The sequence below is a fragment of the Callospermophilus lateralis genome, chromosome 2, assembly GCF_048772815.1.
Source record: "Callospermophilus lateralis isolate mCalLat2 chromosome 2, mCalLat2.hap1, whole genome shotgun sequence".
NCBI classification, from domain to species: Eukaryota; Metazoa; Chordata; class Mammalia; order Rodentia; family Sciuridae; genus Callospermophilus; species Callospermophilus lateralis.
This window is the reverse complement of record NC_135306.1, coordinates 53,355,593-53,379,733: the sequence shown is the minus strand read 5'-3', so window position 1 is coordinate 53,379,733 and position 24,141 is coordinate 53,355,593. Positions and strand designations below refer to the sequence as shown.

At 35.1% G+C, this 24,141-nt stretch overlaps 1 protein-coding gene across 2 annotated transcripts in view; it reads left to right on the top strand.

Annotated features, from left to right (window-relative positions):
- The window catches only part of Ccdc171 (coiled-coil domain containing 171), a 382,832-nt gene that overhangs the window by 40,164 nt on the left and 318,527 nt on the right, over positions 1-24,141 (top strand). For both annotated transcript variants that reach the window (XM_076843419.2, XM_076843418.2), the window contains exon 6: positions 17,365-17,511. In XM_076843419.2, coding sequence (XP_076699534.1) covers positions 17,365-17,511 — 147 coding nt within the window. The remainder of the gene's footprint in view (positions 1-17,364; positions 17,512-24,141) is intronic.

The following is a 24,141-nucleotide window of genomic DNA, read 5'->3' as shown; positions in this document are numbered from 1 at the left end:
TAAGTTATTGATTGTATTATTGAGTTCTATAGTTTCTTTGTTCAACTTTTGTTTGGAAGATATCTCTAGTGGTAAGAGAGGTGTGTTAAAGTCCCCTAAAATTATTGTGTTGTGGTCAATTTGATGCTTGAACTTTAGAAGAATTTGTTTGATGAACATAGTTGTACCATTGTTTGGGGCATATATGTTTATGATTGTTATGTCTTGTTGGTATGGTTTTCTTGAGCAGTATGAATGTCCATCTCTATCCCTTTTGATTAACTTTGGCTTGAAGTCTACTTTATTTGATACGAGGATGGAAACCCCTGCTTGCTTCTGCAGTCCATGTGCATGGTATGATTTTTCCCAGAATTTCAGCTTCAGTTTGTGTAAGTCTTTTCCTATCAGATGAATCTCCTGGAGGCAGCATATTTTTGGGTCTTTTTAAAAATTCGATCTGCTAGCCTATGTCTTTTGATTGGTGAGTTTTAAGCCATTAACATTCAGGGCTATTATTGAGACAGGGTTTGTATTCCTAGCCATATTTGTTTATTTTTGTTACTTAAGTTCACTTGATTTTCTTCTTTGATTAGTTTTTCCTTTAGGATACTACCTCCCTCTTTTAATTTTCATTGTTGTTTTTATTTCTTCTTCACAAAATACTTTTCCCAGGATGTCTTGTAGTGCCAGTTTCCTAGGTATAAATTCTTTTAACTTTTGTTTATCATGGAAGATTTTTATTTTATCTTCAATCTAAAGTTTAATTTTGCTACAAGATTCTTGGTTGGCATCCATTTTCTTTCAGAGCTTGATATATGTTATTCCAGAATCTTCTAGCTTTCAGGGTCTGTGTTGAAAAATCTGCTGGTATCCTAATTGGTTTTCCCCTGTATGTAATCTGATTCCTTTCTTTTGTGGCTATTAAAATTCTCTCCTTATTCTGTGTGTTGGGTATTTTTATTATATTGTGCCTTGGTGTGGATCTATTGTGATTTTGTATATTCAGCATCCTGTAGGCTTCTTGAATTTGGATTTCCAATTTATTTTTCATGTTTGGAAATTTTTCTGATATTATTTCATTGAATAGATTGTTCATTCCTTTGGTTTGGACCTCTATGTCTTCCTCCCTCCTAATAACTCTTAAATTTTGTCTTTTTATGCTATCCTATATTTTTTTGAATGTTCTACTTGTGGTTTCTTACCATTATCACTGTGTGGTCTGTGTTTTTTTCAAGATTATATATTTTATCTTCATTGTCTGATGTGCTGTCTTCCAAGTGGTCTAATATGTTGGTGATGATTTCATTTGAGTTTTTAATTTGGTTTATTGTTTCTTTAATTTCAAGGATTTTTGTTTGTTTTTGTTTTTAGAACCTATATCTCCCAGTTGAGGTGATCTTTTGCTTCCTGTATTTGTTTATGTAGCTCCTTGTTGAAGTTATCTTTCAATGCCTGTATTTGTTCTATTATATTTTCCTTGAGTTTACAGAACATTGTAGCCATATACATCCTGAACTCCTTTTCTGTCATTTCTTCTGTTCTGGCTGCCAATGATTCTAATGATGTGGTGTCTTGATTTGTTTGGGGCACTTTCTTCCCTTGTCTTTTCATGTTGCTCATGTGTCTTCCTTTCCAGCTCTGTGAGTCTGGGGTGTTATTGTTTTTACCCTATACCTTTGTAGTGATCTTGTAGGGTTCCAGGATCTCTCCTTTGTGGGGAAGGACAATGTTAACTGATCCCAATATCAACAATATACCACCTATGAACAATTTGTTGTTATTAAGACTTTACAGTTTAGTCTCAATGTTCAGAAATTTTGGATTCAATTATTATCTAAAATATAATCAGTAGTTTTGTAAAGAGGTTTACTGTTTCTTTCTTTCTTTTTTTTTTAAGAGAGAGAGAGAGAGAGAGAGAGAGAGAGAATTTTAATATTTATTTTTTAGTTTTCGGTGGGCACAACATCTTTGTATGTGGTGCTGAGGATCGAACCCGGGCCGCACGCATGCCAGGTGAGTGCGCTACCGCTTGAGCCACATCCCCTGCCCCAGGTTTACTGTTTCTGATAGTGGAGAAAAACAGGGTGGGACGTAGGATGATATCCTGAGGAGGTGGGACGAGAGGATATAGAGTTAATATATCTTAAGAAATGTGAAAGAGAAATCTAATGAAGAGGGTTAGTAGCAAGATAATAGATAGGAAGTAATTTAGGGTAGACAAGTACATAGGAATATAGTAGAGTACATAAAACAAACATATGTATTTAGAAGAATATGGAATGTTAAAATAGTAATATTTGGAGGGGAAAGAAAAATGAAAGAAGAAAAAAGAAAAGAAAAATAGGTCATATACAACACCTCTATATTATGTTAATCAGATGTACCAGTCCTCAAAATTCTATTTCATGCAAAGTTATTGGTTTCACATATGTTGGGGATATGAGGGTCGGAAGATAGAGGGGTAGAAGAGAAAGAAAAAAAAATACTTGAAGGAAGAAACCAGGGCTGTTACTAGTTTTAGAGGTCTATATCTTTTCTGCTTCTCTTCTCATCTAGTAGGTGGAGTTGTCTGTTTTAAGCTGGTGTCTCTGCCCTCAGGATAGTGGAGGTAACCAGGGTGGGAAGACTGGTCCTGGTGTAGGGCCCCTGGAAGCGTGGAGTGCCACCCGTCATTCCCTGCAGGGAGACTGCACCTCAGTGGTCTCTTTTTGGGACCTCTGGTATGACTTGAGCACCTGGTACTATCTCCCTATCTTGTCTGGAGATTTCCCAGTTCCTGGTCTCTCTGTTAGGCTTCAAACTTTAGCCCTGTCTCCCTCTCCCTTAACAGTTCCCAATTGCAGGACCTCTAACACCAAGGCTCACACAGGTGGGCGGCGCCCTGATTGCACTGTATACTTGTCCAACTGAGAGCTGTTTTGTGTTGGGTAGTTACTGTGTCCAGTTATTGGGTAGTTACTGTGTCGAGTTATTGCAGCTGGGGAGAGGGGGAGTTGGAAACCTGTACCTGGCCAGATGGAGATCCAATCTGGGAGCTGCCCCTACCAAATTGGTGAGAAAGGTGATTCAAGATGGAGGAGGACTGCTTCCTGTGCTGGGGTGTCTGGTGAGGCGGGGGTAGCTGGCTGATGGCATTATGCTGTGGGTAGGTAGCAGCCGAGTGACCTGTGTGGGAGCAGAGCACAGTCTGGAGTTCTGCAAAGGTGCTGATAGGTGATTCTGCTAAGGTGCCCACGAGCCCTGCATGGGCTAGAACTTTGGGCTTTCCTTGTTGGGAGCCAGGAGTCCTACTCAAATGCTGAGGCTCAGAGCCCTGTGCGGGGGTCACAGTGCTGATGATTTCTGTGGAAATTAGCTGTATGGGGTCCTTTCACACTCTAAGAGATGCAGTTCTCCAACTAGGTGAGATCTGGATCACGGAGTGACACAGAATGCTGCCTCCCTCTGGCCCACCATCTTCTCTCCTCCTCTGTTTTATATCTTTTTGTATGTGATTTGCCAGCATTAAGAATTTTTGCATGTATGTTTATCAGGGATATTGGTCTGAAGTTTTCTTTCCTTGATGTGTCTTTGATTTTAGTATCAGGGTGATACTAGCTTCATAGAATGAGTTTGGAAGAGTTCTCTCCTTTCCTATTTCATGGAATAATATGAGGAGTATGGGTGTAAGTTTTTCTTTGAAGGTCTTGTAGAACTCAGCTGAGAATCCATCTGGTCTTGGGCTTTTCTTTGTTGGTAGACTTTTGATGGTGTCTTCAGTTTCATTGCTTGAAATTGATCTGTTTAAATTTTGTATTTTCTCCTGATTCAATTTCGGTAGGTCATGTGTCTGTATAAACTTCTTGATGTCTTCAAATTTTTCTATCTTATTGCAGTATAGATTTTCAAAGTAGTTTCTGATTATTGTCTGAATTTCATTGGTTTCTGCAGTGGTATTTCTTTTTTCATCACAGATTTTAGTAATTTGAGATTCCTCTTTTTTTTTTTTTCCTTCATTATCGTGGCTAAAGATCTATTAATTTTATTTATTTTTTTCAAAGAACCAACTTTTTTTTTTTCATCAATTTTTTTGGTGGGAGGATTTGGGGATTGAATTCAGGAACATTCAACCACTGAGCCACATCCCCAGCCCTATTTTGTATTTTATTTAGAAATGGGGTCTCACTGAGTTGCTTAGTGCCTAGCTTTTGCTGAGGCTGGCTTTGAACTTGTAATCCTCCTGCCTCAGCCTTCTGAGCTGCTGGGATTATAAGTGTATAACAGTACTCCTGGCTGTTTCATTGATTCTTTTGAAAAAAATTTGTTTCAATTTTATTAATTTTGTCTCTGATTTTAATTATTTTCTGTCTTCTACTGCTTTTGGTCTTGATTTGTTCTTCTCTTTCTAGGGCTTTGAGATATAAAATTAGGTTATTTATTTGGTGACTTTCTGTTCTTTTAACGAATGAGCACAATGCAATGAACTTTCCTCTTGGAACTACCTTCATTTTGTCCCACAGATTTGTTGTATCACTATTCTCATTTATCTCTAAGTATTTTTTTATTTCTTCTCTGATTTCTTCAGATATCAATTGGTCATTCATTAGTGTATTATTTGGTTTCCTGGTGTTAGAGTAACTTCTATTTTTTAATTTTATCACTGATTTCTAATTCCATTCCATTATGATCTGATAGAATGCAAGGTATTATCTCTCTCTTTTTGTATTTGCTAAAAGTTGCTTTGTGGCCTAAGATATATTCTGTTTTAGAGAAGGTCTGTTTGCTGCTGAGAAGAAAGTGTATGCAGTCATTGATGGATGAAATATGCTATATATGTTTGAAGTCTAAATTATTAATTTTTTTATTTTTATGTTTATTTTTAGTTCTATCATTTCTTATTTAGTTTTTGCTTGGAAGATATATCCAATGGTGAGAGAAGCATGGTAAAGTCATCTAGTATTATTCTGTTGTGATCTATTTAATTCTTGAAATTGAGAAAGGTTTGTTTGATGTATGTATATTATTTGGTGCATAAATATGATTGTTACCTCTGTTGATGTATAGTTCCTTAAGCAGTATGAAATGGCCTTTTTTGTTCCTTCTGATTAGTTTTGACTTAAAGCCCACTTTATCAGGTATGAGGATAGAAACTCCTGCTTGTTTATGTGACCATGTGAATGATAAATTTTTTTCCATCCTTTTATCATCAATCTGTGGATTTTTCTTGTGAGGTGAATCTCTTGGAGGCAGCATATTGTTGGATGTTTTTGTAAAATCCAACCTGCTAGTCTATGTCTTTTGATTGATTATTTTTAGGCCATGTACATTCAGTATTATTATTGAGATATGATTTTTATTCCCTGTCATTTTGATTTATTTATGGTTTTAATTTGAATTTTTTCCCTTTGATTGACTATTCCTTTAGTGTAGTTCTTCTGTTTGCTGTTTTTCACTTTTATTTTTCATTTCTTCATGGAATATTTTGCTGAGTATGTTTTGTGGTGCTTGCTTTCTAGTTGTGAATTCTTTTAACTTTCGTTTATCATGGAAAGTTTTTATTTCATCATCAATTCTGAAGCTTAGTTTTGCAGGACACAATATTCTTTGTTGGCATTCATTTTCTTTTAGAACATGGTATATATTGTTCCAAGACCTCTTAACTTTAAGGGTCTGGATTGACAAATCAGCTGAGATCTGGATGTAACCTGTTGTTTTTCTCTGGCAGTATTTAAAATTTTATCCTTATTCTGTATGTTGGACATTTTCATAATAATGTGCCTTGATGTGGGTCTGTTGTAATTTTGTATATTTGTAGTTGATTTTCTATTTCATTCTTAAGGTTTGGGAAAATTTCTGATATTATTTCATTGAAAGATTGTGCATTTCTTTGGTTTATATCTCCATGCTTTCTTCTATCTCAATAAATCTTAAACTTGGTCTTTTCAGGTTATCCTAAATTTCTTAAAAGTTTTTTTCATGATCTCTTAACACCAGGACCAATTTTATTTCTAGATTATATATTTTGTCTTCATTCCTGGAACTCTTGTTTTCCAAGTGGTCTAGTCTGCTGGTGATGCCTTTCAATGAATTTTTAATTTGGTTTATTGATTCCTTCATTTCAAGGATTTCTGCCTTATTTCCCCCCCAGAATCTCTCTTTATTGAAGTGATGTTTTGCTTTCTGTGTTTTCTTCCTTATATCATCTTTTAACTTGCAGATCAATTTAGCTATGAACATTCAAATAACACTATGGTGATGATGGATTCTGTTATGAAATTAAATTGGTTTCTTTGAGGTGATTTGTTCCCTTGGTTTTTCATATTGTTTGTCTACTCATTTGGCAGTATGATTTTGAGGCAGTAGAGTTTCTACCCTGTGGACTTATAATGTGTCTGAAGGTTTTCAGTGCCTTGCTGAGAAGCTGTGTGTCTGAATTATTGGTTTCACACCACAGAGTGACCAAGAAAGCGACCTTCTCTAATCCACCATTTTCATTCCTTATTTCTAGCACATCTGCTTTCAGGGTTTTAGGCTTTCCAGATGCCTGGTGTTTTCCCTGTGGATCTTCCAGCACTTGAATGGCAGAGCAACCTGGGACTCCTGAGAATAGGAGAGGGATACTAGAGGTGGATCCCAAGAATCCCTCATATCTATTAACAGCCTCCATTTCTGCCATGCCAATCACTAATCCATTTTCCTTCTCTGCATTTTTCTATTTGGACATTTTATTCAAATGGAATAATTTACTAGGTAGACTTTTATGCCTGGATTTTTAAAAATTTGTTTTAATTAGTTACATATGACAGTATAGTGATCTTGACATATCATACATTTGAATCAGATGGGATATAATTTCTCATTTTCCTGAGTGTACAGGTTGCAGAATTACATTGGTCATGCAGTCACGTATATACCCACAGCAATAATAATGTATTTTATTCTGCTGTTTTTCCATTCTCCCCTTCCCCTTTCCTCCCCTTCCCTCCCCTCCACTCCCATCACTTCTCTCCACCCAATCTAATGTGACCCACTTCATTTTTTCCCCTCACATCTTCATACCTATATTCTGTATAACAAAGGGCATCTCCTTCCCTCTTCCATGCAATTCTCATTCTCCCCCCCTTTCCTTCCCACCTCTCTTCCCTATCTAAAGGTAATTTTCTTCTCATGCTCTTCCTCCCTACCCCATTTTGAATCACCTCCCTTATATCAGAGAAGACATTTGGCATTTGTTTTTTTGAGATGGGCTAACTTCACTTAGCATAATCTGCTCTAATGCCATCCATTTCCCTGCAAATGCCATGATCTTGTTATTTTTTTAGTGCTGAATAATATTCCATTGTGTATAAATGCCACATTTTTTTATCCATTCATCCATTGAAGGGCATCTAGGTTGGCTCCACAGTCTAGCTATTGTGAATTGTGCTGCTATAAACATTGATGTGGCTGTGTCCCTGTAGTATGCCATTTTTAGGTCTTTTGAGTATAGTCCGAGAAGAGGAATATGGGTCAAATGGTGGTTCCATTCCCAGTTTTCCAAGGAATCTCCACACTGCTTTCCAAATTGGCTGCATCAGTTTGCAGTCCCACCAGCAATGTATGAGTGTACCTTTTTTCCTGCATCCTCGCCAGCATGTGTTGCTTGACTTCATAATGGCTGCCATTCTTACTGGAGTGAGATGGTATCTTAGAGTAGTTTTAGTTTGCATTTCTCTGATTGCTAGCGATGGTGAACATTTTTTGTATATTTGTTGATTGATTGTATATCCTCTTCTGAGAAGTGTCTGTTTAGGTCCTTGGCCCATATATTGATTGAGTTATTTGTTTTTTTGTTGTTTAACTTTTTGAATTCTTTGTATATGCTAGAGATTAGAGCTCTATCTGATGTGTGAGGGGTAAAAATTTGTTCCCAGGGTGTAGGCTCCCTATTCACTTCACATATTATTTCTCTTGCTGAGAAAAAACTTTTTAGTTTGAATTTGTCCCATTTGTTGATTCTTGGTTTTAATTCTTATGCTGTAGGTTTCTTATTAAGGAACTTGGGGCTTTACCCCACATGATGGAGATTAGGGCCTACTTTTTCTTTTATTAGACGCAGAGTCACTGGTTTGATTCCTAGATCCTTGATCCATTTTGAGTTAACTTTTGTGCATGGTGAGAGAAAGAGATTCAGTTTCATTTTGTTGCATATGGATTTCCAGTTTTCCCAGCACCATTTATTGAAGATGCTATCCTTTCTCCATTGCATGATTTTAACACCTTTGTTAAAAGCATGCAATGGAGAAAGGCCTTTGCTGTGGAAAACGTCTTTGCTGTCTTCTATTTTATTGGAATATAAGAATTCAAAATAATTTCTAATTATTTTCTGTATTTCTGTAGTGTCTGTTGTAATATTGCCTTTTTCATTCAGTATGCTAGTAATTTGGGTTCTCTCTCTTCTTCTCTTTGTTAGCATGGCTAAGAGTTTGTCAATCTTATTTGTTTTTTCAAAGAACCAACTTTTAGTTTTGTCAATTTTTTAAATTGTTTCTTTTATTTCGATTTCATTGATTTCAGCTCTGATTTTGGTTATTTCTTGCCTTCTACTGCATTTGCTGCTGATTTGCTGTTCTTTTTCTAGGGCTTTGAGATGTAGTGTGAGATCTTTTATTTGTTGGCTCTTTCTTTTTTTTTGAGGAATGAATTGCATGCAATGAATTTTCCTCTTAGTATTGCTTCATAGTGTCCCATAGATTTCGATATGTTGTGTCTGTGTTTTCATTTATCTCTAAGAATTTTAAAATTTCTTCCTTGATGTCTTCTGTAACCCATTGTTCATTCAGTAGCATATTGTTCATTCTCCAAGTGATATAGGAATTTTTCTTCCTTATTTTATCGTTGATTTCCAATTTCATTCTATTATAATCAGATAAAATGCATGGTAAAATCTCTATTCCTTTATATTTGCTAAGAGTTGCCCTATGGTATAATATATGGTCTATTTTTGAGAAGGATCCATGAGCTGCTGAGAAAAAAGTGTATCTGTTTGATTTTGGTTGATATATTCTATATATGTCAATTAAGTCTAAGTTATTAATTGTGTTATTGTGGTCTATAGTTTCTTTATTCAACTTTTGTTTGGAAGATGTGTCCAGAGGTGAGAGAGGTGTGTTAAAGTCACCCATAATTATTGTGTTGTGATCTATTTGTCTCTTGAACTTGAAAAGAGTTTGCTTGATGAACATAGCTGCACCATTGTTTGGGGTATATATATTAATGATTGTTATGTCTTGTTATTGAATGGTTCCTTTTGCAGTATGTGATGTCCTTCTTTATCCCTTTAGATTAACTTTGGCTTGAAGTCTATTTTATTTGATATGAGTATGGACACCCATGCTTGCTTCCGAGGTCCATGTGAGTGGTATGATTTTTCCCAACCTTTCACCCTCAGTCTGTGCATGTCTTTTCCTATCAGATGAGTCTCCTGTAGGCAGAATATTATTGCATCTTTTAATGTGTTTTGATTGGTGAGTTTAAGCCATTAACATTTGGGGTTACTATTGTGATATGGTTTGTAGTTCCAGCCATGTTTGTTTATTTTTGTTACTTAACTTGATTTGTTTTTCCTCTTTGATTAGTTTTTCTCCTTACTGTACTACTTCCTACTGTTGATTTTCAATGTTGTTTTTCACTTCCTCTTTGTGTAATGTTTTGCCCAAGATGCTTTGCAGAACTGATTTTCTAGCTGCAAATTCTTTTAACTTTTGTTTATTGTAGAAGGTTTTTATTTCATTGTCAAACCTGAAGTTTAGTTTGCTGGATACAAGATTCTTGGTTGGAACCCATTATCTTTCAGCATTTGAAATTCGTTGTTCCAGGATCTTCTAGCTTTCAGCGTCTGTGATGAAAAATCAGCTGTTAACCTAATTGGTTTATCCCTAAATGTAATCTGCCTCCTTTCTCTTTTAGCTTTTAAAATTATCTCCTTGTTCTGTATGTTGAACATTTTCATTATTATGTGTCTTGTTGTGAGTCTCTTGTGGTTTTGTACCTTCAGGCTTGTAAGATTTGGATTTCTGTTTCATTCTTCATGTCTGGAAAGTTTTCTAAAATTATTTCATTGAACAGATTGCTCATTCCTTTGGTTTGGACCTCTATACCTTCCTCTATCTCTAAAACTCTTAAATTTGGTCTTTTTATGGTATCCCAGATTTCTTGGATGTTCTGCTCATGTTTTTTTTTTTTTTTATCAGCTTTTCTGAGTTGTTTAGGCTCTTTTCAAGATATTATATTTTGTCTTCATTGTCTGATGTTCTGACTTCTAATTGGTCTACTCTACCGGTGATACTCTCATTTGAGTTTTTAATTTGGTTTATAATTTCCTTCATTTCCAGGATTTCTGTTTGGTTTTTTGTATAACCTCTATCTCCCTGTAGAGTTGATTTTTTGCTTTGTGGATTTTTTTATGTAATTCATTGTCAAAGTGAACTTTCATTGTCTGCATTTGCTGTCTAATGTCTTCCTTAAGACTCCATATCATCTGAACCATGTATATCTTGAAATCTATCTGACCTTCCTTCTGTTGCAGATGTTACCTCTTCTAATGTTGACTTGTGCTGCATTGTTTGTGGTCCTTTCTTTCCTTGTCTTTTCATATTACTCACATTTCTTTTCAGCTCTATGTGACTGTTGTGTTAATATTTTTCCCCCATGTATTTATATTGCTCTTATATAGTTCCAAAATCTCTCTTTTGTGGAGAAAAACAATGTTAACAGTTTCCAATATCAATAATACATTATATATGAGCAAGTTTTCATTATTACTACATTTATAGTTAGACTTTATGTCTACAGATGTTGGCTTCAATTAGTATTTAGAATATAGTCATTAGTTTCATAAAAGGCATACCATTTTTGGTGGTGTATAGAGAACTGAGGGTCAGTCGTAGGACATCATGTTAAGGGGGAAAGGAGTTGAGAGTATGGGATTACTCTAATTTAGCAACTTTAGAGGAGAACTCTAATGAATAGACGGGTAATTCACGGAAGAATGTATAACTTCAAACTCCTTATCTGTATTTAGAAAATTACCCTACGTGTAAATAGTAAAAGATAGGAGGTGGAAAGTGGGATAGATGGAGGAAGAAAAAAGAAGAAAAAAAGAAGAAAAGAGAAAAAAATAACAAGGAAAGAAAGAGAGGGATAAAGAAAATAAGAAAAAAATAAAGGGGGGGTGAGGTGGGGCCTATCCAATTTCTCTATATTATATTATTCTGGTGATTCAGTTCTTAAAGTCTAATTTCATGCAAAGTTCTTGGATTCACATATGTTGAGGATATGAGGACCAGAGGGGGAAGGGTAGAGGAGATTGGATGAGAAGATAGAGAATAGAAAAGAAAGGAAGGAAGGAAGGAAGGAAGGAAGGAAGGTAGGTCTCAGAACTCTGTTTTCTTTTCTTCCAGTAGGTGGAATTGTCTATTCCTGGCTTGAATCTGTGTATTTAGTGTGGTGGAGGTCGCCAGTGTGAGAGGACTTGAGCTTCCATTTGGAGCCTCCCTACTTTTAGTTTCTGAGTTGGAAACCAGGTGCCTGTACAGTTGCTGTTCTGCGTTGATAGCTACGCCCTCCAAAAGCTTGTGGGAAAAATTTTGAGTTATCACCACTGCGGGTGGGGGAGTTGGAAACTGGGTACCTGATCAGCCGCAGAACTGTGCTGGTAGCCATGCCCACCGATAGACGGTGAGTAAGGTTTTCCAAGCTGGATTCTGTCTGTTACCCGCATAGGGTGTTTGATGAGGTGGGGGTTGCTGGGGTAACTTTGTGCTGTGTCCAGAGCTGGGTCTAGTGACCCGCAAGCAAAGCCTCTGTTCTGCGCCGCCTTCCGTCTGCATCGAGCTGAGGGAGCGAGGGAGGGCCGCCGGGCTTTCCATCTGTGCCCAGCCACTGGATTTTTTTTTTAACTTGTTATCATGTCTTCAGGATTCATCCATTTTTTAACGTGTACTGGTATCTCATATATTTGTGTTAAGATAATATTTTGTTGTATAAATATATGACATTATTTATGGGATGGTAGATATTTGTGTTATTTCTACTTTTTGAGCACTCTAAACAGTTCTACTATGAACTTTATTTGTGTACAAATATTTGAGTTGACATAGGTTTTTCAGTTTTCATGGTATATACCCAAGGGCGTAATTTCTGGGAACTGACAGATTGTTTTCTTTTTTATTTTATTTTTATTTATTTATTTATTTATTTATTTTTTTAGAGAGAGAGAGAGAGAGAGAGAGAGAGAGAGAGAGAGAACTTTTTAATATTTATTTTTCGGCGGACACAACATCTTTGTTTGTATGTGGTGCTAAGGATCGAACCCAGGTCACACGCATGCCAGGCGAGCGCGCTACTGCTTGAGCCATATCCCCAGCCCCTGACAAATTGTTTTCTAATGCTATAACTTATTCAGTCTGTGGTATTATGTCTGAGGTTTCTAATTTTTCTACATTATTGCCATCACTTGTTATTAGAAGTCTTTTTGATGATAGCCATCTTAGTGGGTATGAAATGGTATATCCCATTGTGATTTTGATTTCCCTAATGACTAATGCTATTGCACATCTTTTCACATTGTTGATTATTTTTTACTTTTCTGGCTCTAAACCTTTTCTTTTGTTACTGGGGATTGAACTCAGGGGCACTTGAATACTGAACCACATCCCTAACCCTATTTTGTATTTTATTTAGAGTTGGGGTTTCACTTAGTTGCTTAGCACCTCACTTTTGCTGAGGCTAGCTTTGAAGTTGTGATCCTCCTGTCTCAGCTTCCTGAGCTGTTGGGATTATAGGCATGCGCCACTGTGCCTGCCTGGATCTAAACCTTTTAAAGTCTGTATTTATCATTTGTATTCAGTAAAGCATCTGCTTGGTTTGCAAATGTCAGTCAATGATTGGGCAGAGATTTCTGTAAGTGGTTTGCACAGCTAAATCTCTTAGCCTTTGCTGGAGTGTTGGAGTATGTAGTCGATGTTTCTGTATGCAGATTAAAGCTCTGCTTTAGCTTTCACTTCCTGCTTGCATACAATCCCAATCCAACTAGAGGGAGATGAGAGCTTGGGTCTTTCTCAGATCATTTCTGGGCATTCATACATACAGCCCTGTATTTGGCATTGCTCTCTGGATTCTAGGAATATGTCAGAGCTTTTCAAAGCCTTTATGGACATCTTATTACTCAATTTTTCTTTTAAGGTTTTGGTCACCTTTTGTTAATCCCAGCTTGTATCTCCATCCACAAATTGTTCACACAGAGTGAGGTCAAATAAAGTCAAATCCTGAGAATGGAGCTTCTCAGGGAGCTGCCAGACAGGTGAAAATAGACTAGTTCTTTGTGAATGGAGCTTTTGGGGAACTCCAAACTCCTCTTCCTTTCCCAGGGTAGCTAGGCTGTTGGATTCCATAGCTACTACTATTTTGAGGCTATTGATTTTCAGGGCTCTCAAGAACTGGATGAGGGGGAGGTTGGAACTAATACAAGTTAAAATGCCAAAAATATCCCTATTCTTACTGATATTTGGTTGATTTCTTTTTTTTTCTGTCTTTACACTTTTTTATTGGTGTATTATAATTGTTGATTTTCTTGCATAGATGAGTCTTTGTTTTTTTCCAGAATTATGAGAAGATTTGATTTTGACAGCTTTTGCCACTATTGTTGCTGCTTTTATGGAGGAAAGATTTTTTAGCTATCTTTTCTCTGCAATTCCAGAATTACTTGGGTTCTCTGAAGATATTTTGAAGTGTTTTTCCTCCTTACATGTTTGTTATCCCAGGTTGTCCCTTACCTTCACCCCACTTGATTTAGATATCATCTCTCATGTTGGGGGAATTTTTTTCAAATATCATGGTTAGTTATGTTTGAGAGTGAGGGACTAAGGGACCTTTCCATTGTGGTCATTACTATAGGATATGTAACTGGATATTTGAAGCAGATATATCCATATATAATTATTCCCATTCCCCCAACTAATTTAAGAAAAAGTAAGAAGTAAAAAATAATCTTGTAACCATTAAATAGATTGAATTGATGCCAAAACTTTTATTAGCGATTAAAAAGAAATATTCAAGGAGCAAATAAACTCCAGAGAATGGAAAAAATATTTTAAAAAATTGTTTATTTAGGCTGGGGTTGTGGCTCAGTGGTAGAGCACTTGCCAAGCATGTGTGAGGCCCTGGGTTCAATCCTCAGCACCACATAATAATAAATAAATAAAATAAATGTATTGTGTCCAACTACAAGTAAAAAATAAATATTTTAAAAACCATTTATTTATTTTTTTGTTTTCCATGGACCTTTATTTAATTTATTTATTTATGTGTAGTGCTGAGAATCAAACCCAGTGCCTCACACATGCTAGGCAAATACTCTACCACTGAGCTATAACCCTAGCCCTGGAAGAATCTTGATAACATTATCTGATACCAAGCTGATAAGGATACGAGAAAAGGTAGTTATAGCTAATCTCACTCATGAATATACATTCAAAAATATTATACATAGTAGGGCTGGGGATATAACTCAGTTGGTAGAATGCTTGTCTTGCATGCACAAGGTCCTGGGTTCAATTCACACACACACACACACACACACACAGTATTAGCCAGCCAAATGCAGCAATATTTAAAAAAGGTCAAAATAACCCAGGTGTGGTGGCACATGCCCATAATCCCAGTGACTCCGGATGGTAATGTAGGATGATCACAAGTTCAAAGCCAGCCTCAGCAATTTATTGAAGCCCTAAGCAACTTACTGAGACCCTGTCTCAAAGTAAGAAAAGTAAAAAGAGCTGGGGATGTGGCTTACTGGTTAAGCACCCCTTGGTTCGTTCAATCCCTGGTTACCCATTCCCCCCCAAAAAAGGGTAAAAATATAAAAATATACGATAAACGTTAGGCAGTTTAACTTTAGAAAATCAGTGTAACTTATCTCAGTGTAATCTGTTAACTTAGTTTATGTGTTTTTTTAAATGTATTTTTTTAGTTGTAGATGGACACAATATTTTTATTTTATTTATTTATGTGGTACTGAGGTTTGAACCCAGTGCCTCACACATGCTAGGCAAGCACTCTACCACTGAGCCACAGCCCCAACCTCAGCTTATGTGTTTTGATAGAGAATTCCTAAAAAAACCTCTACTATTTGGAGAAGGTATATTTTTCTCTAAAAAGTGTACATGTTTGTGTGTTTGTATCAAGAATGAATAGTAACTAAGGGCTGCAGAGATATAGCTCAGTTGGTAAGAGTGCTTGTCTCACATACCCAAAGCTCTGGGTTCAATCCCCAGCACCACCCACACATACACACACATAAACAAAACTAAAACCAAGAATGAAATAGTAGCTATTATATAATATTAATGGACTTCTTGACCTCTTATGGAAATTGTGATTGTTAAGTCAGTTTAATCTACATCTTTAAATACTTTAGGCTATTTGGTAAGTTTTATATGGCTCAGGCATCATAAAGGTAAAAATCTCACCAAAATAAACATAATAACCTTTAACCGATTGGTCTTTGATTTTCTAGCTTTTTAAAATAATGGAGTACATTCAAACTCACAGGGGATAATGGGCATGTTCTTTGTTTAGAATAATGGAATGTTTATATGAATGATGTAGGCATCAACATGTATGATTATATTTTGTCTTTTTACACTATTTATCAGTAAAGTGGGATTCACAAGTCACGTTGTTTTTTCTTTTCTCCTTCCAACTTCCCTGTACTCAGGTCTTTTTTGCCAAACTGTCACTTGCATTTTGTAAGTAAGTCTCATGAGACTTCTCTCTCTCATACACACATACATCTTCATCCCCCTGTTTATTTAGGGAAAGTATATTTTTGATTTAGACTTCATCTCTCATGTTGGGGAATTTAAAAAAAATATCACAAATAGTCATGTTTAATACTGAGGGACTAAGGGGTTAAGGGGTCTTTCCATTGTGGTTTTTACTATAGGATATGTGACTAGATATATCACATTTGTGTGTGTGTGTGTGTGTGTGTGTGTGTGTGTGAGAGAGAGAGAGAGAGAGAGAGAGAGAGAGAGATACTGGGGTTCTCATCCCCACCATATATTTTTTTGTGGTGATGGGTATCTAACCCAGGGCCTTATGCATGCCAGGCAAGCGCTCTACCACTGAATTGTTCTCCTTACTTCATTTAATAAATGCATGAAATAATTTTCCATCAACTAGGATACAAACATTTTTTGGTTATAGTCTCTATTTTGTTTTTATTTCAGACTGGCTTATTTTGTGATTAACTTTAGAAATTACGGTATATTCATATTGAAGTACATTTAGTATTTAAGTTGATGAATCACAGAGATTACATATTTGTAAATTAAGGTATATAACTTAATGGTGCATTGAATTAATACTGGTGTTTTTGACTGCTTAAGGAGAGATCTCTGTCATGTAGAATAATATTATGATATTTAGTGCTTAATAGTCTTCAAAGAGGTGTTTTTTTTTTTTTTTTTTTTTGTGAAAGTGTTACTTTCCAAACTATAGTCTCCAAAAGGATTTACATGCCCAGATTCTGAAGATATCTTTTGAGTGGCTAAGAACTCTTGAAGACATGTATGTATGTGTGTATGTCTATGAGTAAGAGTTTGCTAGTGAGGAAAAGGTGGGAAAGAAGACTCTGTTAAAGGCCTGAAGTGAGAATGATGGATCTAGATTAATTAGATCCATCCATTAATTTTATTGATATTCAAATATAAAGTTAACATATGTAGAAATACCTTTGATACATATGTTAACTTTATATTTGAATATCAATAAAATTCAACTCTGATTTCTGAATTTAGTTGGAAAAAGAGATGGAGAGAGTAAAGCATACTATCTTTAATATTTTCTTTCAATAGTACAGACTTTGAAAACTGAAGTTTTCTCAATGAAACACAGCCATCTAGTGGATACAATTTTAAGAGCTCCAAACATATAATTTAAGTACCACAGGTTTACATGAAAATCTCTCAAGGGTTATTATTACTCATTCAAACTAATCATCCCTTTCTCACATACATTTGTATTACTAACTGCTTTAAAATTTTAAAAAGGGGTAAACATTATATATGACAGTTGACTGACAGCATTATGTAAATAACTTAGAGGTCAGTTGAGTAGCATAACATTTTATTATACTATACACATTTTCATTTGTAATATGTCAATCAGATTTTTAAACTTGTAAAACTCATAGATGTGCTTTTTAAATACATGAATATTCTGAAACATTGATGGAAATATCAAGGCCTCTCTTGTCTATATAAATTAATCTATTATTATGATTGAAGCATAGATTAGTTACTCATTGTCTTCCATAGAGTAACTTTTAGTCATTTACTGACGCAAAAATGAATTATTTTCCAGGAGCAAGATAGTGCTGTACAAAGTATGCACAAGAAAGTAGAACAGTTAGAAACAGAACATATGGAATGCTCTGACCTTTTACAACGACAAACAAGTGAACTTGAATTTAGTACTCAGCGAGAAGAATGTCTTAGAAAAGAATTTGAGGTATATTATATCATTCTTTTATAATGTATAAATGTTATTCATGTAGTGATTTGTTAGAAAATGTTATTGTATAAAAAACTAATTTGGGGGAGCATTTATAGTGTATATTTGGCTTTTTTGAAAACTTTTGTATCTGAATATTTTATATTTTGTACCTAATTTTGAAAACATGATCATTTTTTAGAGTTCTCATGGAATATTTGGTAAGTTTTAGAATAATTGTTTACATTATAAGGTTGAAGAAGCAACATAGGATAAGATTTGGCATACATAGGTCTTAAATGACAAAAGCAATAGTAAATTCTAATTTTGTAATTTGAATCATTTGTAGTAGCTGGTTTTGTGGAATACTTTTAAGGTGGGAATTTAGATGAGAAAGGAACATCAAATTTAAAATGAAAATGTGATCTTTATGAATGAATTATGCTGAAAATAGCTTTAATCTTCAGAGAAATCTAATTAATAGTTTGTCCTTTTTCTTTCTTTTTTTTTTAACTTCCTTTGGTTTCTGGGAAATGATGTATTTGAGTAGATAAAGAAGATTCTGTCCTAAACATAATTTGTAATCCTTCTTAAGTACATTATTTATAAAGAATATTTAATGATGAGTGCAAGAGGTACATTTGTTAAACTTATTAGTATCATATAACATTGTTCTGGGAATTTTAGCCAAAAAAATATATAAAAGCAAGAATAGCAATAAGAATTTTTACTTCTGGTAAGCTGGGGTTGTAGCTCAGTGGTGGGGTGCTTGCCTAACATGCATAAGGCCCTGTGTTTGATCCCTAGTGCACCGTATACAAACACACAAATAAACAAATATAAAACTTTTAGAAAGGAGATATGATTCTTATCACTTTCAAATGATATGTTTATATCTCTGAATCATAAAGAAAATCAACTTTAAAATTACTGACACCTATAAAAATTTTAATAAGGAAGCTTGGCAGAAAATAACATATATAATCAGAAGGAAGGCTAAGGAATCAAACTAAAAAAATCATGTGGATCCCAGAGAGGTCTGAAGAACAGAAATTATAGATAAAATTGGGATGAATTGGTACCAGTAATTTTCATTTTTTTTTGTTACTTTATTGAGAATTCAAGTCCTAAAGTGGACATTTTTTTGAAAGAGATAATTCACCCCAAATAAATTCATCCTGTCCTACCAAAATTAAAACACACAAAAAAAGAACTCCTCCTCTTTTTTTTTTTTTTTTTTTTGAACCAGGGGTTAAACCCAGGGGCGCTTAACTACTGACGTACATCTCTACCCTTTTTAACTTAATTTTATTTTTTATTTTGAGACAGGATCTCACTAAACTGCTTAAGGCCTCACTAAGTTACAGAGGCTGGTTTTGAACCTATGATCCTCCTGCCTCAGCCTCCTGAGCTTCTGGGATTACAGGCATGTGCCACTGTGCTTGGTCTCTCATCTTTATGGTTTCTTCTCCTCCTGTACCTCACTCCCCTCCCAGGGCCTCATGCACGCTAGGCAGCCAGTCTAACACTGAGCTATATCCTCAGCCGCCTTCTTTTTTTTAAATAGGAAAAAGAATACACAAATTTATTGCATTCTTTTGATATAGGAGAATTAGATTCCCTAAGAAAAGAATCAATAAGGAATCTAAAAGAATCTATACCAGTTTGCTGGTATCCAAAGAAAGGGAAAAATTTGTTGAAAGACCAAAATGCAATAACACTTAAGTTTAGAGTTTTAGGGGCTAGAGTTGTGGCTCAGTGGTAGAGTGCTAGTCTTACATGTGTGAGGCACTGGGTTCGATCCTCAGCACCACATAAAGACAAATAAATAAAGGTAATGTGTCCATCTACAACTAAAATAAATAAATAAATAATAAAAAGATTAGAGTTTCAATAAAACAGAATTAAGAATCCGGGAATAGACTTGTAGATATTATCTAACAATTTAGCATATTAAGGTTTTTTTAAAGAAAATCATTGAGATTAGGAAAGATTATTCAGTAAATCATGTTGAAATAATTGATTAACTATTGAGACAAAATATTATAAAATTCCTACTTTATATTATATACTAAAATGTATTTCAGTTGATTGAAATGAGTAAAATGTTAAAAAGGAAGATAAACTAAGAGGAAGAGTATTTGTTTATTTATTTGGTATTGGAGATTGAACACACCTGTGCTTAACCACTGTGCTTAACCACATAAGTCACATCCCTAGACTTTGAACACACCTGTGCTTAACCACTTACGTCACATCCCTAGACTTTTTTATTTTTTATTTTGAGACAGGGTCCTACTCACTGAGGGTCTTGCTAAATTGCTGAAGCTGGTCTTGAACTTGTGGTTCTCTTTGCATCAGTCTCCTGAGTTATTGGCGTTACAGGTGTATGCCACCATGGTGGCCAGAAAAAGAAAATTTAGATTATTATTTTTCTGTTAAGTACAATAGCACTTTTATTCATTATAAATGTGAAGGAACAAAATCAGATAAGAATAGATTTATAGATATGACTTTGAAAAGTAGTCACATGTAAGCAAATCCTGTACTTTTAACAAAATAGAGAGAAATAAAAAATGGAAGAATATATACCACAAAGGGTAATTACCTCTGTCTCCATTTATATCTAAACTCCTACTATTCAATAAGAAAGAGGAAAAATCCTTGTCTGAAAAACTCTAATCAAGAACAACAAACGGGCTGGGGATGTAGCTTTGTTGTAGAGTGCTTACTTAGCATGCATGAAGCCCTAGGTTCAATCTCCAGCACCACCAAATAAACCACAGCAAAAACAAATATGAAAGAAGAGATTCAGACCATTAAGAAACATGAAAAATGGTTAACCTCAACCTAATGTAAGAAAGGCTATACTACCAATGATATTAACATTAAAAAATGATGGTACCACCCCATAATGGTTGGTGAGTGTAGTGTTAAAAATTCCCATACTTTGCTGGTGAAAATGGAAATTTATGAAAGTTTGAAGGATGCCTACTAGGTAATGTTTTGGAGTTTATCCTCAGAAAATTCTCATATCCTTCTGGGGCTTGTTCTCTCTTGTATCATCCATCTCTTTTTTATTGCTTTATGGCATAGCTGTCATCCTGGGATTTCTTCAGTATCCTCTTCTGTTGGATCTGTTTTTCTACCTTCTATGTTGCTTTTATTTCAGTAGAGCACACAGTCTAGTAGTCTAGAAAGGCATATGGGAGCTAAATTTTATGCAGAATTTTATGTCGGAACATGTTTTTATCAGTAAAATATTAGGGTGGTTATAACTTAGCTAAAAATAAATTTTAGATTGGAGGCCATTAATTTTGGAATTTGAAGGCCTTGTCCACAATTCTTTCTTTTTTAAAATATTTTTTAGTTGTTGATAGACCTTTATTTTATTTATTTATTTATATGTGGTACGGAGAATTGAACCCTGTGCCTCATATATACTAGGCAGATGCTCTACCACTGAGTTACAACCGCAGCCCCAACTGGTTCTTCTTATGCTGTCGAGAGGCCCAATGTTATTTTGGTTTGGGTTACTTTGTTTATGACCTTTTTCTCTTTTCCTCTGTGAAAGTTTTCCTTATCCTCTCCCCTACCCCAGCTTTTTGTTATGGGAATTCTAAACATCTGTATAATAGACAGAGTAGTATAATGAACCTGATAATATTCTTAATGAGCTTCAATAATAATCAATTTATGGGCAATTTTTTTTTTGATACTAGAGATTGATCTCAGGGGTGCTTTACCACTGAGCTATACCTCCAGCCCTTTTAATTTTTAATTTTGAGACTGAGTCTTGCTAAGTTGCTTAGGGCATTGTCAAATTGCTGAGGCTGGCTTTGAACTTATGAATTTGCAATCCTCCTGCCTCAGCCTCTGGAATTGCTGGGATTACAGGTATGCACCCACCATGCCTGCATTATGCCGGTGGTCTTGTGTCATTTATACTCACTTTCCCTCTTCCAATGTTATATTGAAAAAAATCCACAGATATCACATCATTTAAAAATATTTTTTTTAATTATACATGGACACAATTTCTTTATTTTGTTTATTTATTTTTATGTGGTGCTGAGGATCAAACCCAGTGCCTCATGTGTGCAAGGCAAGCACTCTGCCACTGAACCACATCCCCAACCCCACAGATATACATCATTTTAACCATAAATATTTATAAAAATAAAGGGCCTTTTATTTAAAACTACATTATCAATATCATATCTAAATTATTTAATAGTAATTACTTAAGTGTCTAGACATTATTCAAATTTTAATTTGTCTCATAAATGGCAAAACTTATGTGTATTTTTTTTAACATTTATTTTTTAGTTGTAGTTGGACACAACACCTTTTATTTATTTTATTTATACATGTGGTGCTGAGGTTTGAACCCAGGGCCTTGCATGTGCTAGGTGAACACTCTGCCGCTGAGCCACAACCCCACTTATGTGTATTTTTATAGTATTTTAAATCTGAATTCCAGTGATGTTCACATATCATAATTGATAAGTTTCTTAAATCAATCTCTCTCTCTTTTTAGTGCTGATACTCTGCCACCTAGCATTTTCATTTATTTATTTTATCTTGAAGCAGAGGTCTTGCTAAGTTGCTCAAACTTGCCTTGAACTTTTGAACCTCGTGCCTCAGCCTCCTGCATAGCTGGGATTACAGGTGTGCACCACCTGTAAACTGACTGGCTCTTAACACTCTTTTAATCTACAGTCTGCATCTATAGGCTTCTTTTTTCCTTACAATGGATTTTGGAAGACACCAGGTTATTTGTGTTACACAGTTTCCACTGATTATGAAATTTCAATATCACAGACAAACAATTTTCTTAGTATGAATGTTTTTTATTCAATGTGCAAAGATGTTTAGTGTCCATTTTAGTCAGGAGACTCATATTTTTCATTTTGAGGAATTCCCTGGTGTTATTTCAGTACAATTTCCTCTTCAGCTTTTTTCTGTTCTCTATTTTTGGGGCTTTTTTTATTCAAGTGTTAGACTAATATGATTTGCTTTACATTTCTCACCTTTGTTGTGTTTGTCTTTTTGTTGTTGTTGCTTCTGCTTCTGGGGAGACTTACTTGAATTTACTTTTCAATCTTCTAATTTAATATTTTCTTTTTCATTTCTGATGGCTCCTCTTTGTTACATTTTGTTAGTACCCTGTTCCTACGTTTTGCCTGCAGTATTTCTTTTTTTATTTAGTAAATATTTGCAGGAGTGTCAGGCATGTTTCTGGGTGTTTGAGCCACAGGAGAGAACAAAACAAAGCTTCTTTCCTCTTGAAGTTGGCATTTCAGTCAGGGGAACTTCATGTTAAGTGAAACTAATGTTAGCGTGTTGTTGATAAATGCTGTGGACAGTAATAAAGCAGATGGGAAGATAACAGATGATGGAACAGGACGGTTACCTTCTTATACTGATTGTCATGGAAGACAAACTTGGTAAATTAGTCTTAGATCTTGGATTGATGGAGGAGGAGCATTGTAGGCAGAAGAAATAGAAAGTGAAAAGGCCATGAGATATAAGTGTGCTTATGGACTAACAGCAAATGTGTCATGTGGATAGAATGGAATGGGCAAGAGACTCATAGAATAACAGCTGGATCATATGGAGTCTTGAAGGTCTTTTGTAGTTCATTGTAAGAACTTTGCCTTTTTTTTTTTGAATGATATAGAAATCCATTGGAAAATATTGAGCAGAGGTATTGTATGCCTTCTTCAGTTTATGTTTTGAAAGTATCATTCTTGATTTTTTTGGGAAAATATGTTGTAAGAGACCATTTAGGAGATTCTTAAACTACTCTTGATAAGAGATTATGGTTATTTATTTACTTTTTATTTTTGTGGTTCTCTGGATCAAACCCTGGGTCTTGCACATGCTTGACAACCACACTATTGCTGAGCTATTCCCCCTCCTCCCAGCCTAATTATGGTATTTTAGATTAAGGTAATGGTAGAGGAGGTGGCCAGATTTGGATATGTTTTGGATATTTTGGAAGATAGAAACAATGAGATTTTCTGATTAATTATACTTGGGTTGTAAAAGAAGATGAGAAAGGGAATAAAGGGTAATGCCAAAGATTTTGACTTGAGCAAATGGGTGAACAGCATTTTCATTTACTGGACTGGCAAAGAATATAAGTGGAGTAGGTTTGGGAAAGATCAGATTTTAGATATGTTAAATTTGACATGTGTGTAAGACATCTAAGAGAGAAGAGGTGTAACAAATATTTCACTGGGAAATTTTGAAATACTACAATCTATAGGTCTTTTCTCTATTTGGTTTCCATAGTGAGTAATCTGCTAGTATCTGGTTTGTAATTATCAAATATAAGAAGGAATAGGAACCTGGGTTTCATACTGTTTCAGATGTAGACTTTTCTGTTTTCAGGCTGGTGCACTCCTCACCCTCTCACTTCCCTGTGCATTTCTATGTCCAAATCTGGTTCAGATTTGTTCTCTAGATAATAAACCTTCATTTTGTATGAGAGTTGTTGGGGATAGGTAGTTGTTCAGCTACTTTGGGGTAGAGGTAGATGTTGAGAGATCTGACTTCTCATATTGATGATTACAAAATTGTTAAGATTTAATTTGCATGCCAAAAGTTGACCCATTTAAAGTGTACGTTCACTAGTTTTAG